The 15,264-nt window shown below is 39.6% G+C and overlaps 1 protein-coding gene across 2 annotated transcripts in view; it reads left to right on the plus strand.

Annotated features, from left to right (window-relative positions):
- The window catches only part of SFMBT1 (Scm like with four mbt domains 1), a 148,571-nt gene that overhangs the window by 82,288 nt on the left and 51,019 nt on the right, over positions 1-15,264 (plus strand). For both annotated transcript variants that reach the window (XM_025376088.1, XM_025376089.1), the window contains exon 2: positions 704-857. In XM_025376088.1, coding sequence (XP_025231873.1) covers positions 830-857 — 28 coding nt within the window. In that variant the 5' untranslated portion in view covers positions 704-829. The remainder of the gene's footprint in view (positions 1-703; positions 858-15,264) is intronic.

Here is a 15,264-nt window from a genome sequence, read left to right on the forward strand (position 1 = left end):
CATACCCAGCTAGTTTTTGTATTTTTAGTACAGATAAGGTTTTGCCATGTTGCTGAGGCTGGTCCCAAACTCCTGGGCTCAAAGTGATCCTCTCACCTCAGCCTCCCAGAGTGTTGGGATTATAGGCGTGAGCCACCGCATCCAACCCTAAAGCTGTTTTTTAAAAAAAGAATAAGCAGGTTCCAAACTTATTTTGGAGGAATTCTCTTTGTAATTGTAGGCTAATACAGTTGATATTTATGGTTCTGCATAATATTCTAGATAAATGAAATGGAAAATTAGATAAAGTAATACTGAATCTTGAATCATATTTGTTGTGTAAGACAGCATTGAAAGCTAACTCCCCCCTCTCCCTAGGAAACCATTAGGAACTGGAGTTTTGTGGATAGGAATCTTGGTGCTAAGTATGGTAATGTAAATTTAAAGGGTAATGATTCATATGCATCTTTGTTGTGAGTTTTAGATTTATTATCGAATTCTCGATAGTGTGCATTCTCTACACGTACAGACGCACATGAGCGCACACATACACATACTGACTCTTCAAAATTAGAGAAAGTGTCAATTTTTTCCTCCAGTCCTATCTGTTCTGCCAGTACGTTTTTATCTTATCTGATCTCTCAACCAGTTGAGTGCCCTGTTTTATGAGTGAGTGAGTACGCTTGGGCTTCAGGCTGTTTATGTGTTCTTTTTCATTTTTCAGCACTTTCATTTGGACCCTTGGATACCCATTGAACAGATGCTTGAAACCTGCAAGTAATCTTCAGATCCTAGCAGAACCATAGGCCTTTCCTTTGTGTTGGGAGGATATAGCCTATATGCTGTGGAAATGAACGGGGAGCAGCAGCTTGATGCAGGTATTGGTTTTATTCTCAGAATTTATTCTCTAGGATGCACAATTATATTACTTGCCTGTGTTATATTGGCTATTTCTCTACCACTGAACTGGAAGCTGTTTGAAGTCTTGTTTTTCATTGCCATCTTCTGTACCTGTCAGAGAACCTGGTACTAGGGGCTACTAATAATGTTTGCTGAAAAAATAAGAAACCATTATGAACAAGGCCAGGCGCAGTGGCTCATGCCTGTAATCCCAGCACTTTGGGAGGCCAAGGTGGGCGGATCACGAGGTCAGGAGATCGAGACCATCCTGGCTAACACAGTGAAACTCCATCTCTACTAAACAAAATACAAAAAATTAGCCGGGCGTGGTAGCAGATGCCTGTAGTCCCAGCTCCTCGGGAGGCTGAGGCGGGAGAATGGCGTGAACCCGGGAGGTAGAGCTTGCAGTGAGCCGAAATCGCTCCACTGCACTCTAGCCTGGGCAGAGCGAGATTCCGTCTCAAAAAAAAGAAAAAAGAAAAAAAAAATGTTATGAACAGACTTCTTTTTTAAAATAGCATTAACATTTTGATGATTACTTTCTAGTTATTTTGAAGTAATTATGCATTCACAGGAGTTTGCAAAATAGTACTTACTGACAGATTTCATGTTCCTTTCACCCAGTTTCTCTCATTAGTTACTATAATATGATATAAAACTGAGGAAATTGATATTAGTATAAAGAATGTGTAATTCTATGTCATTTTATCACATGTGTAGATTCCTGGAACCATCCCCTCAGTCAAAATACAGAACTATTCCATCACCACAAAGAGTTCCCACACCTATCCTCCTTCTCCCCACTTTCCCTAATCCCAGGCAACTGTTAATTTGTTCTCCATCTCTATAATTTTGTCATTTAAAGAATGTTACATAAATAGAAAAACACAGTACATGGCTTTTTGAGATGGGCTTTAATAATGCCCTTGAGATCCATCCCAGCTCTTGCGTATATTGACAGTTTGTTCCTTTTTATTGTGGTGGAGTAGTCATGAATGTACTACAGTTTGGTTAACCATTCATCTATTGTAGTACATTTTGTTTTTTTCCAGTTTTTGGCTGTTACAAACATGTAAGTTGCTATTAACAGTTATGTATATAATACTTTATTTTTCTGGGGTACATACCCAGCAGCACAATCACTAGATCATATTTAGTAAAGCTGCAAAATTATGCTCCAGAGTGGCTGTGCCATTTTACATTCTCACTAGCAGTATATGAGAGATCTGGTTTCTCTACATCCTCACTGTTATCTGGTGGTGTCATTACTTTTATTTAAGCCATTCTGATAGGTGGGTAGTGACAGCTCATCATGGTGTTAATCTGTACCTCCCTAATGGCCACCAGTGATATTGAACATCTTTACATGTTCCTACTTGGCATCTCTGTATCCTCTTCAGTGAAATAGCTCTTCCTGTCTTTGGCTTATTATTAATTGGTTTATTTTTAATTAATAAAGATTGGCTTCTTTGTTGTTGAGGTTTGTTTTTCAAAAAACTTCATTGAAGTATGATTTTTTTGAGACGCAATACACATACCATAAAATCAACCTTTTTAGAGTACATAATTCAGAGGTTTTTAGTCTATTCAGAAAGTTTTCCAGCCGTCACTGCTATCTAATTCCAGAATATTCCATCACAGCAAACCATTAGTCGTCTTTTCCTTTTCCACCCAGACTCTGGCATCCATAATCTACTTTCTGTCTCTAGGATTTACCTGTTCCTGCTTTCTTGTATTAACGTTTGCATGATATATCTTTTTCATCCTTTTCAACATGGCTGTATCATTATATTTGAAATAAGGTTCTTGATACAGCATATACTAAGTTTTAAAAATTCTGGCCTGATGGGATGTATGTATATTATTTATACTTAATGTAGTTATTGATATGTTTGGATTCAAGTCTGCTTTTTTTGCTTATTTATTTTTTCTGTTTTTTGTTTGTTTGTTTGTTTCTCTGGAGCAGTGAGAGTTCTTTCAGACTGGCTCCTGTGGTTTTTTTTTTTTCCCCTCTGCTTTCCTGTGGGTTACTTGAACTTTTTTTTAGAATTCCATTTTGATTTGTAGTGTTTTTGAGTATATCCTCTTGTAGCACTTACTAGCAGTTACTTTAGGTATTATATTACTTATATATAACTTATCACAGTCTTCATTTTATTACTTTGAGTGAAGTATAGAAACCTTTCCTACTTTTATGTCTCTTTACCCTCTTTTATATAATAATATAATTGCCTTAAATATTTTCTCTACATATTTTGAGAACCACATCAGACATGCTTAACGTTTTTGTTTAAACTGTCAAACATATAATTTAGAACACTTGAGAGAAGGAAAATTTATTATATTTTTCAATATTTTTACTATTTCTCTTGTCATTTATTCTTTTCCTGATTTTCTAAGATTCTTTCTTTTGTCACTTCATTTCTATTTAGATAATTTTCTTTAGTTTTTTTTGTTTTTGTTTGTTTGTTTGTTTGTTTGTTTTTGAGACGGAGTCTCGCTCTGTCGCCCAGGCTGGAGTGCAGTGGTGCTATCTCGGCTCACTGCAAGCTCCGCCTCCCGAGTTCACGCCATTCTCCTGCCTCAGCCTCCCGAGTAGCTGGGACTACAGGTGCCCACCACCACGCCTGGCTAATTTTTTTTATTTTTAGTAGAAACGGGGTTTCACCATGTTAGCCAGGATGGTCTCGTTCTCCTGACCTCATGATCCGCCTGTCTCGGCCTCCTAAAGTGCTGGGATTACAGGTGTGAGCCACCACGCCTGGCTTTAACCCTTTTTTTAAAGGAGGTCTACTAGTGACAGATTGTCTTCATTTCCTTTCATTTGAGAATGTGTTGATTTCCCCTTCATTATTGGGGGATATTTTTGCTGGATATGGAATCCTGGTTTGAAAACTCATTTCTTTCAGCTCTCAGAAAATAATTGTGCTACTTCTTTGTGGCCTCCATGGTTTCTGATGAGAAATCTGCTGTTATTGGACACTCTCCCACCTCCCACCCCCAACGCTCTGCTTTAAAAGAGAGGTTTCTCTCTTGTTAATTTTAAGATTTTTTTTTTCCTTTAGTTTTTGGAAGTTTGATTCTGGTGTATTTTTTGGGGGGTTTATCTTGTTTGGGGTTTACTTAGCTTCTGGAGTTTAGGGACTTTATATGTTTTGCCAGGTTTAGAAAAATTTTAGCCATTATTTCTTCAAAACTTTTTCAGTCTTCATTTTTTCCTTCTACTGAAACTTTAATAAAACTAATATTAGAGCTTCTCTTACTGTCCCATAAGTCTCTCAGACCGTCTTCATTTTTCTTTTTTTTTTTTAATGTTTTCTCTCTGTTGTTTAGATTGGGTTTTTTCTGTTGTTTTGTCTTCAATTTTACTCATTCTTTCTTGTCTGCTTCATTCTGCTGTTGAACTTATCCATAGAGTTTTTTTTTTATTATTATTAATTGGGTTATTTTCAGTTCTAAAATTTTCTTTTTGCACTGGAGAAGGAAGAGAGAAGGGAATAGCCCCAACTTAAAATGTCATATTTCGCTCTTCTAACTGAGGTTTAGTGGCTTATCTTCAATAGATGCTTTTTAGTTTGTTCTGTGCCTTTGGTTAATTTTAGGACTTTGAAATGATTGATTTTCATTGTTTAGCCAGTCTTTTTGTTCTTTTATGGGAGAGTGGGTTCACTGTGATAATCATTCTACCATTTTAGAAGTTGATTTTTCCTTTGTTTTAAATATTATTAACTCATGTATTTAAGTACATATATGTATATATATACATTTGATGAGTTTGAATTCATTGCTGTCATCATTCATTTGATGATCAAATTCTAGAGCAGCGAGAGTTCTTTCAGACTGGTTCCTGTGTTCTTCTGATGTGATGTCATCTATCTTTGATACACTAGTCCTTGCCTTCTGGACCAGTAAGATTCCCAAGTACCTCCTGAACATATCCTGCCCCAAACTTGTAATCTGCTGTTTCTCTGAGGAGCTTTTTTTTCTTTAATGTAGGTACGATATTTAGAGACCACAATCTGGGTGTTGGAGTGCTAATTTGATACTAGGTTGTCATTTATTCTAGGCCTTACTTACAGACATAGCTAGAAAATACACATTTAAAATTATTTTTTATTTTTTAGAGACAAAATCTTGCTTTGTCACCCAGGGTGGAGTACAGTGGCACGATCATGGCTCGCTCACTGCAGCCTCAAACTCCTGTGTTCAAGTGATCTTCCCACCTTAGCCTCCCAAGTAGCTGGGAACACAGGCATGTGCCACCATCCCCAGCAATTTTTTTTTTTTTTTTTAGAGATGGGGTCTTGCTATATTGCCCAGGCTAGTTTCAAACTCCTGGCTTCAAGTGATCTTCCTGCCTCAGCCTCCCAAAGCGCTGGGATTTATAGGTGTGAGCCACCTTGCCCAGCCATGAAAATACACATCTTTTGAAAAGTAAAGAAAATAATGGTTTTACATTGATACTTACAATTTAAATTTAAAATTACAGGGTTTTAGCTGGGTACAGTGGCATGTACCTCTATAGTCCTGCTACTTGGGAGGCTGAGGTGGCTTGAGCCTGGGAGTTCAAGGCCAGCCGGGGCAATATAGCGAAACTCCATCTCAAAAAAATAAAAAGGAAAAAAAAAAGAAAAAAAACAGGGTTACAAGGTTTTTCTTCTTTGATTTTATGCTTGTATCTCTTCTCTTTTAGAAATGTCTTGTTTGCGGCCGGGCGTGGTGGCTCACGCCTGTAATCCCAGCACTTTGGGAGGCTGAGGCGGGAGGATCAGGAGGTCAGGAGATTGAGCCCATCCTGGCTAACATGGTGAAACCCCGTCTCTACTAAAAATGCAAAAAAATTAGCCAGGCGTAGTGGCAGGTGCCTGTAGTCCCAGCTACTTGGGAGGCTGAGGCACGAGAATGGCGTGAACCCAGGAGGTGGAGCTTGTAGTGAGCCGAGATCATGCCACTGGACTCCAGCCTGGGGGACAGAGTGAGACTCTGTCTCAAAAAAGAAAAAGTCTTGGCCGGGCGCGGTGGCTCAAGCCTGTAATCCCAGCACTTTGGGAGGCCGAGACGGGCGGATCACGAGGTCAGGAGATCGAGACCATCCTGGCTAACATGGTGAAACCCCGTCTCTACTAAAAAATACAAAAAACTAGCTGGGCGAAGTGGCGGGCGCCTGTAGTCCCAGCTACTCGGGAGGCTGAGCCAGGAGAATGGCTAAACCCGGGAGGCGGAGCTTGCAGTGAGCTGAGATCTGGCCACTGCACTCCAGCCTGGGTGACAGAGCGAGACTCCGTCTCAAAAAAAAAAAAAAAAAAAAAAAAAAAAGAAAAAGTCTTGTTTGCTAATGATGGTAATATTATTACTTCTTTGTTTTTATCCTATAAAAGTCCTTTAATTATTTTAAAATAATAATAGCAACATTTCAGATGCCAACCACAGTGTGCAGTTTAAGATTTCTTTAGTTTTTGCTTTTAAATATATTTCACTGGTGTTTATAGTCAGAGTATTGTATTTTAACATGGCTTAGGCCAAGCCCGGTGGCTCACACCTATAATCCAGCACTTTGGGAGTCAAAGGCAGGAAGATTGCTTGAGCCCAGGAGTTCAAGACCAGTCTGGGCAACATAGGGAGACTCTGTCTCTACCAAAAAGGGGGAAAAAAAAAATTAGCCGGGTTCAGTGGCATGTACCCGTAGCCCCAGCTACTTGGGAGTCTGAGGTGGGAAGATTGCTTGAGCCAGGGTGGTTGAGGCTTCAGAGAGTTTTTATTGTACCACTGCACTGCAGCCTGGGTGACAGAGCAAGACCCTGTCTCAAAAACAAATAAAAATAAATAACGTTACTTAAAGGAATCCTATTTTCTTGTGGTTTTCCCACCAACAGTTAGCTCATGTGTTTCAGTTCATTTGAAATTTATATATTTTTTTATTTCAATTTAATTGTTTCTAAATTGTATAATAAATCTGCATACTTCTAAAGTCAAAACTGGCCAGGCAGTGGGTCATACCTGTAATCACAGCACTTTGGGAGGGTGAGGCAGGCGGACCACCTGAGGTCAGGGATTTGAGACCATCCTGGCCAACGTGGTAAAACCCCATGTCTACTAAAAATACAAAAGATTAGCCGGGCATAGTGGTCTGCACCTGTAATCCCAGCTACTGGGAAGGCTGAGGCAAGAGAACCGCTTGTACCCCGGAGGTGGAGGTTGCAGTGAGCCGAGATCACACCACTGCATTCCAACCTGGGTGACAGAATGAAAATGGAAATGGAAATGGAAATGGAAATTTACTTAAACCTGGTATTACTGATTCATTCTCTTTTTCCATATATACAACCAGTTTTATTACTTTTTATTCTCCTGTTGTTTTTTTTTTGTTTTGTTTTGTTTTGTTTTTTTTTTAGATGGAGTCTCGCTCTGTCGTCCAGGCTGGAGTACAGTGGCCGGATCTCAGCTCACTGCAAGCTCCGCCTCCCGGGTTTATGCCATTCTCCCGCCTCAGCCTCCCGAGTAGCTGGGACTACAGGCGCCCGCCACCTTGCCTGGCTAGTTTTTTGTATTTTTTAGTAGAGACAGGGTTTCACCGTGTTAGCCAGGATGGTCTCCATCTCCTGACCTTGTGATCCGCCCATCTCGGCCTCCCAGAGTGCTGGGATTACAGGCTGGAGCCACCACACCCGGCGTGTTCATTTTTAAAATATAAACTAATATATGTGAGTGTATACACATACATACTCATACTCACATCTCCCTCTCCTTTTTTCTTTTTTCTTTTTTGAGACAGGGAGTCTTGCTCTGTCACCCAGGTTGGAGTGCAGTGGTATGATCTCGGCTCACTCCAGCCTCTACCTCCGGGTTCAAATGATTCACATGACTTAGCCACCTCAGTAGCTGGGATTACAGGCACATGCCATCACGCACCCGGCTAATTTTTGTATTTTTAGTAGAGATGGGGTTTCACCATGTTGGCCAGGCTGCTCTCGAAGTCCTGGCCTCATGTGATCTATCCGCCTCGGCCTCCCAGAGTGCTAGGATTATAGGCATGAGCAACTGCGCCTGGCCTCTCTCCCATCTTATACAAAAAGTAGGGACGGACACACACAAAAAATACTGTTTGGTAGTGTGGTTTCCCTTAACAGTATATTTTGGAGATTATTCCACATCAGTATATAGAGACTGTTCTCATTGCTTTTTACAGCAACCTGTGCTGAATATATATACCATATTTATTCAACCATTTCCTTATTGATGGACATTAGGGTTATTTCCAATCTTGGTATTACAAATAGTGCTGCAGTGAATGGCTTTGTACATATGTCTTTTTGTATTCTTGCCAGTGTATCTTTGGGATAGATTCCTAGAAGTGGGATTGCTGGATCAAAAGGTAAATACATATGTAATTTTGTTAGATATTGCCAAGTTTTCTTCCACAGAGGTTGTGTCATTATGATTTACCTGTTTAACTACAGCCTCACCATAGAGGCTTGTCACACTTTGGAATCCTTTTCAATCTGATATCTCTGTTGTTTTAATTTGCATTTCTCTTAAAATAAAATTTGCACATTTTCATATATTTAAGGATTATGCATTTCTTTAATAAACTATCATATATCTTGCTCATTATCTCATCACATCGTTAGTCTTGTTTCTTCTTAGCATTGTGTAAGAGATTTTAGTTGAGTGATTCATCATTTTAATTGTTATTTATTTTTTATTTTTAAATTAACATGCTATTTAAGGGCCTAGAGTCCTTGCTAAGGACCACGAATGCCCAGCCTTATTTTGTTTTAGTAATGTAAATTGACTTTCTACTGGCCTATACTTTCAAGATGCCCTCAAAGCAATCTTTATTATTGGCTTTTTATTTCTAATGAAAACATTTCAAATATATTAAAACTATGGAAAAGACTATAACAAACAGCCATGTGCCTAGCATAAATATTTAATAAATGATAATGTTCAATATTGGTTTTTAATTTTTTATTGTGGTGAAATGTCCATAATGTAAAGTTTACCATTTTCACTTTTTTTAAAGAGATGGGGTCTTGCAACATTGCCCAGGCTGGAGTGCAGTGGCTATTCACAGGCACAATCATGTACACTACAGTCTTGAACTCCTGGGGTCAAGCAGTTCTGTTGCTTCAGTCTCCTGAGTAGCTGGGACTACAGGCCGTTTTAACAATTTTTAAGTGTGTAGTTTATTGGCATTGAGTACATTCACATTGTTGTGCAATCATCACTGCCATCCATCTCCTTTTCTTTCCAGATGGAAAGGCGTATCCATTCAACAGTAACTCCCCATTCCCCAGTTTCCCTAGCCCCTAGAACCCACCATTTAATTTTCTGTTTCTATGAATTTGACTACTGTAGGTATCCATTTGTCCTTTTGTGATGGGCTTATTTCTCTTAGTATAATGTCTTCAGTGTTTATCAATGTTGTAGTATGTGTCAGAACTTTATTTTTGGAAGCATGGGGTCTCTTAACAGCCCAGGCTGGAGTGTTGTGATGTGATCACTGCTCACTGCAGCCCCAACCTCCCAAGTGATCCTTCCACCTCAGCCTCTCAAGTAGCTGGGACTACAGCCACTCACCACCATGCTCAGCTAACTTTTAAAAATATTTTTGTAGACACGAGATTTCCGTCTGTTGCTCAAGCTGGTCTCAAAGTCCTGGGCTTAAGCTATCCTCTGCCTTGGCTTCCCAAAGTGTTGGGATTGCAGGCATGAGCCACCGCACTGGGCCAGAATTTCCTTTTTTTTTTTTTTTTAAATATAAAGGCTAAATGATATTTCATTGTGTGTATATATCACATTCATTTTGTTATCCATTCATCTGTTGATGGACACTTGGGTCGCCTCTACCTTTTGGTTATTGTGAATATTGCTGCTATAAACGTTTGTGTACAAATACATGTTTGAGTCCCTCTTTTTAATTCTTTTTGGGTATATACACAGACATGCATAGACAGACAGATAGATAGATAGATAGATAGATAGATAGATAGATAGATCATATAATAATTTAAAAAATATTCTGAGGAAGTACTATACAGTTTTCTACAGTGGCTGTACCATTTACATTCCCACCAGAAATATACAAGCATTCTTAATTCTCCACATCCTTGCCAACACTTGTTATTTTTTGCCTTTTTGTTTGTAGTTATTCTAATATGTGTGAAGTGGCATTTCATTGTAGTTCTGATTTGCATTTCCCTAATGATTAGTAATGTTGAACATCTTTTCATGCATTTTCATTTTTTTTTTCTTTTTTTTTTTTTTGAGACGGAGTCTGGCTGTGTCTCCCAGGCTCGAGTGCAGTGGCGCGATCTGCAAGCTCACTGCAAGCTCCACCTCCCGGGTTCACGGCGTTCTCCCGCCTCAGCCTCCCAAGTAGCTGGGACTACAGGCGCCCGCTACCACGCCCGGCTAGTTTTTTGTATTTTTAGTAGAGATGGGGTTTCACCATGTTAGCCAGGATAGTCTCGATCTTCTGACCTTGTGATCCACCCGCCTCGGCCTCCCAAAGTGCTGGGATTACAGGCTTGAGCCACCGCGCCCGGCCCATTTTCATTTTTTAAAAGAAGTGGAACATAATACAGTTTAAACGTCTTTTGTACTTCCCTTCTAATCTGTTTCCTTCTCTTTATGCCCAAAGGTAACTTTGTTGAAGTTGATACATATTCTTTTCATCCTTGTCTTTACACTCTTATATTAATATGCATGTATTCATAAACATTACACTACAAAGTTTTGTTTTGAAATCTAAGTTGTATCTAGCTGTGCTTTTCATTCTGCACTTGCCTTTTCTGCTTGATGTGTGTTTTTTGAGACTTATCTATGTCAACACTAGCATTCATTTCAACTGCTGTATAGTAGTATTCCATTGAAGGATCGCCATAACTTATCTGTTCTACTTACTGCTTCCAGTTTGTTGATAATACAAATGCTGCTGTGATGACCATCCTTATATTTACCTCCTTGTGGTCATGTGGAGTATGGTTTCCCCTAGGGTGTACTCATTCAGCAGTTTATTGGAATTTTCTTTTTTTTTTTTTTTTTTTTTGAGACGGAGTCTCGCTCTGTCGCCCAGACTGGAGTGCAGTGGCCGGATCTCAGCTCACTGCAAGCTCCGCCTCCCGGGTTTACGCTATTCTCCTGCCTCAGCCTCCCGAGTAGCTGGGACTACAGGCACCAGCCACCTCGCCCGGCTAGTTTTTTTTTTTTGTATTTTTTAGTAGAGGCGGGGTTTCACCGTGTTAGCCAGGATGGTCTCGATCTCCTGACCTCGTGATCCGCCCGTCTCGGCCTCCCAAAGTGCTAGGATTACAGGCTTGAGCCACCGCGCCCGGCCTGGAATTTTCTATATAACAAGCATTGTTCTGGGCAGAGGAATACGTCAATCAACAACAACAACCACAAAAAAAAAAAGAAAAAGGAGAAAAAAACAAAAACAACCATCTCTGCTCTTAGGGAGTTTATGTGAAGTGAGATTATTGGATTATAGAGTACTTGAGTCTTTGCTCACTTAACAAGAGTATTTTAAGAATCTAGGTGACAAATTCCTGACTTTATGGAGTTTATGATCTAACAGGTATATTGTCAATAGGAATGAATGCCATGAAGAAAAGGGAAGCAGAGCCGAAAGATGGATACTGTTGCCTTTCTGAAGGGGAACATTTGAGTAGAGACTTGAATGAAAGGGAGCATGAAGGACACTGGGAGATGATTCTTTGAGCTGAGGAATAACAAATGTAGAGACTTTGTGGAAAGAATATGATTAAAGAATGGCAAGAACTTCATTGTCACCCAAGTGTTGTGAGCATGGAGAGTCTGGCTGGGGATAAAGTGGTAGGGTGGGCAGCCAGGGATCAGGTCATGTACAGCCTTTTTAGTGTCCCACAGATTTTAGATTTTAAGTGCAGTTGAAAGGTGGAAGATAATGTGGCTAGGCCTTGGACTAGAGATAGCCAGTAGATATGGTGGAAAGTTATTCGATTTGAGATATGTTTTTTGTTTGTTTTTAATTTCCGGGATACCTGTGCAGGATGTGCACGTTTGTTACATGGGTAAACATGTGCCATGGTGATTTGCTGCACCTATCAACTCATCACCTAGGTATTAAGCCCAATATACATTAACTATTTTTCCTGATGCTCTCCCTCTGCCTGTCCCCCTTGACAGGCCCCAATGTGTATTTCCCCCCCACCCCCACCGATGTGTCCATATGTTCACATTGTTCAGCTCCCACTTATACGTGAGAACATGTAGGGTTTGCTTTTCTGTTCCTGCGTTAGTTTGCTGAAGATAATGGCTTCTAGCTCCATCCATGTCCCTGCAAAGGACATACTCTCGTTCATTTTTATGGCTGCATGGTATTCCATGGTGTATATGTACCAGGTTTTCTTTATCCAGTCTATTATTGATGGGCATTTGGGTTGATTCCATGTGTTTGCTATTGAGAATAGTGCTACATGAACATACGTGTGCATGTATCTTTATAATAGAATGATTTATATTCCTTTGGGTAGATACCCAGTAATGGAATTGCTGAGTCAAATGGCATTTCTGGTTCCAGGTCTTTGAGGAATTGTCACACTGTCTTCCACAATGGTTGAACTAATTTACATTCCCACCAACAGTGTAAAAGTATTCCTATTTGTCTGCAGCCTCAACAACATCTGTTGTTTCTTGACTTTTTAATTTAATTTTTTTGAGACAGAGTCTCACTCTGTCACCCAGGCTGGAGTGCAATGGTATGATCTCTGCTCACTGTCACCTCCGCCTCTCAGCTTCAAGCGATTCTCCTGCCTCAGCCTCCTGAGTAGATTTGATTACAGGCGCATGCCACCACACCTGGCTAATTTTTGTATTTTTAGTAGAGATGGGGTTTCACCGTGTTGGCCAGGCTGGTCTTGAATTCCTGACCTCAAGTGATCCTCCTGCTGCGGCCTCCCAAAGTGCTGGGATTACAGGCATGAGCCACCCTGCCCAGCCTATTTCTTGACTTTTTAATACTCATTGTTCTGACTGACAATAGATGGTATCTCATTGTGGTTTTGATTTGCATTTCTCTAATCATCAGTGAGGTTGAGCTTTTTTTTATGTTTGTTGGCCACATGAATGTCTTCTTTTGTAAAGTGACTATTCATGTCCTTTGTCCACTTTTTAATGGGGTTGTTGGTTTTTTTCTTGTAAATTTGTTTAAGTTCCTTGTAGATTCTGGATATTAGACCTTTGTCAGATGGAGAGAGTACAAAAATGTTCTCCCATTCTATAGGTTGTCTGTTTGCTCTGGTGATCGTTTCTTTTGCTATGTAGAGAAGCTCTTTAGTTTAATTAGATCCCGTTTGTCAATTTTTACTTTTGTTGCGATTGCTGTTGTCATGAAATCTTTGCCCATGCCTATGCCCTGAATGTTAGTGAGTAGATTTTCTTCTAGGGTTTGTATAGTTTTGGGTTTTACATTTAAGTCTTTAATGCATCTTGAGTTAATTTTTGTATAAGGTGTAAGGAAGGAATCCAGTTTCAATTTTCTGCTTATGACTTAGTCATTTCTCCTAGCACCATTTAATAAATAGGGAATCCTTTCCTCAGTGCTCGTTTTTGTCAGGTTTGTTGAAAATCAGATGGTTGTAGATGTGCAGTCTTATTTCTGAGTTCTCTATTCTGTTCCATTGGTCTAGGTGTCTGCTTTTATACCAATACCATGCTGTTTTGATTACTGTAGACATAGTATAGTTTGAAGTCAGGTAGGGTTATGCCTCCACATTTTTTCTTTTTGCTTAGGATTATCTTGGCTATACTGGCTTTTTTTTGGTTTCCTGTGAAATGTAAAAGTTTGTTTCTAATTCTGTGAAGAATGTCTTGGTAGTTTAATGCGAATAGTATTGAATCTATAAATTAGTTTGGGTAGTATGACCATTTTCATGATATTTTGATTCTTCCTGTCTGTGAGCATGGAATGTTTTTCCATTTGTTTGTGTCCTCTCTGATTTCCTTGAGCAGTGGTTTGTAGTTCTCCTTGAAGGGGTCCTTCACTTCCCTTGTTAACTGTATTCTTAGGTATTTTATTCTCTGTAGCAATTGTGAATGGAAGTTCATTCATGATTTGGCTTTCTGCTTGTCCGTTGTTGGTGTATAGGAATGCTTGTGAGTTTTGCACGTTGATTTTGTATCGTGAGATTTTGCGGAAGTTGCTTCTCAGCTTATGAAGCTTTTCGGCTGAAACGATGGGGTTTTCTAGATATAGGATCATGTCATCTGCAAACAGAGGCAGTTTGACTTCCTCTCTTCCTATTTGAATACCCTTTCTCACTTTCTCTTGCCTGATTGCCCTGGCCAGAACTTCCAATACTATGTTTAATAGGAGTGGTGAAAGAGGGCATCCTTGTCTTGTGCTAGTTTTCAAGGGGAATGCCTCCAGCTTTTGCCCATTCAGTATGATATTTGCCCATTCAGTATGATATTGGCTATGAGTTTGTCATAAATGGCTCTTATTATTTTGAGATATGTTCCATCAATACCTAGTTTATTGAGAGTTTTTATTTTATTTTATTTTATTTATTTATTTTTTGAGATGGAATCTCGCTCTGTTGCCCAGGCTGGAGTGCAGTGGCGCAATCTCAGCTCACTGCATCCTCTGCCTCCTGGGTTCAAGCAGTTCTCCTGACTCAGCCTCCTGAGTAGCTGGGATGACAGGCATGTGCCACCATGCCTGGCTAATTTTTGTATTTTTAGTAGAGATGGGGTTTCACCATGTTGGCCAGGCTGGTCTCGAACTCTTGACCTCAAGTGATCTACCCACCTCAGCCTCCCAAAGTGCTGGGATTATGGGTATTTTATTACTTTTTTCAAAAAACTAGCGTCTATATTTGTTTATTTTTTTGAAGGGTTTTTCGTGTCTCTATCTCCTTCAGTTCCGTTCTGATCTTGGTTATTTCTTGTCTCCTGCTAGCTTTGGGGTTTGTTTGCTCTTGGTTCTCTAGTTGATTTAGTTGTGACGTTAGGAGATCTTTCTTGCTTTTGGATATATTTTGAAGATAGTACCTACAGAATTCTTCTACGGATTGTTTATAAGGTATGGAGAAAAAAGAAGGGAGGCAAGGACAATGACACTTTTTTTTTGATTAAGCTAAAATATTTACTAGGAGTATCTTTCACTCAGAGAGTGCTAAGAAAGGATCAAGTTGAAAAAAGTTTGAAATGCTTATTAAGTATCTTCAATATTTGACATTAGAATACTAAATTTCAGTCCAAAGTGATAGTAATGGTTTATACTCCCACCAGTTTTATATGATCCATTTGGGTGAAATCTAGATTTGGGTGCCTCTTCAGCAAGAGATAACAGATTTGGGTGTCTCTTCAGCAAGAGATAGCATGTCAAACTGCTGTTCTGTG

The sequence above is a fragment of the Theropithecus gelada genome, chromosome 2 (genome assembly GCF_003255815.1).
Source record: "Theropithecus gelada isolate Dixy chromosome 2, Tgel_1.0, whole genome shotgun sequence".
NCBI lineage: Eukaryota > Metazoa > Chordata > Mammalia > Primates > Cercopithecidae > Theropithecus > Theropithecus gelada.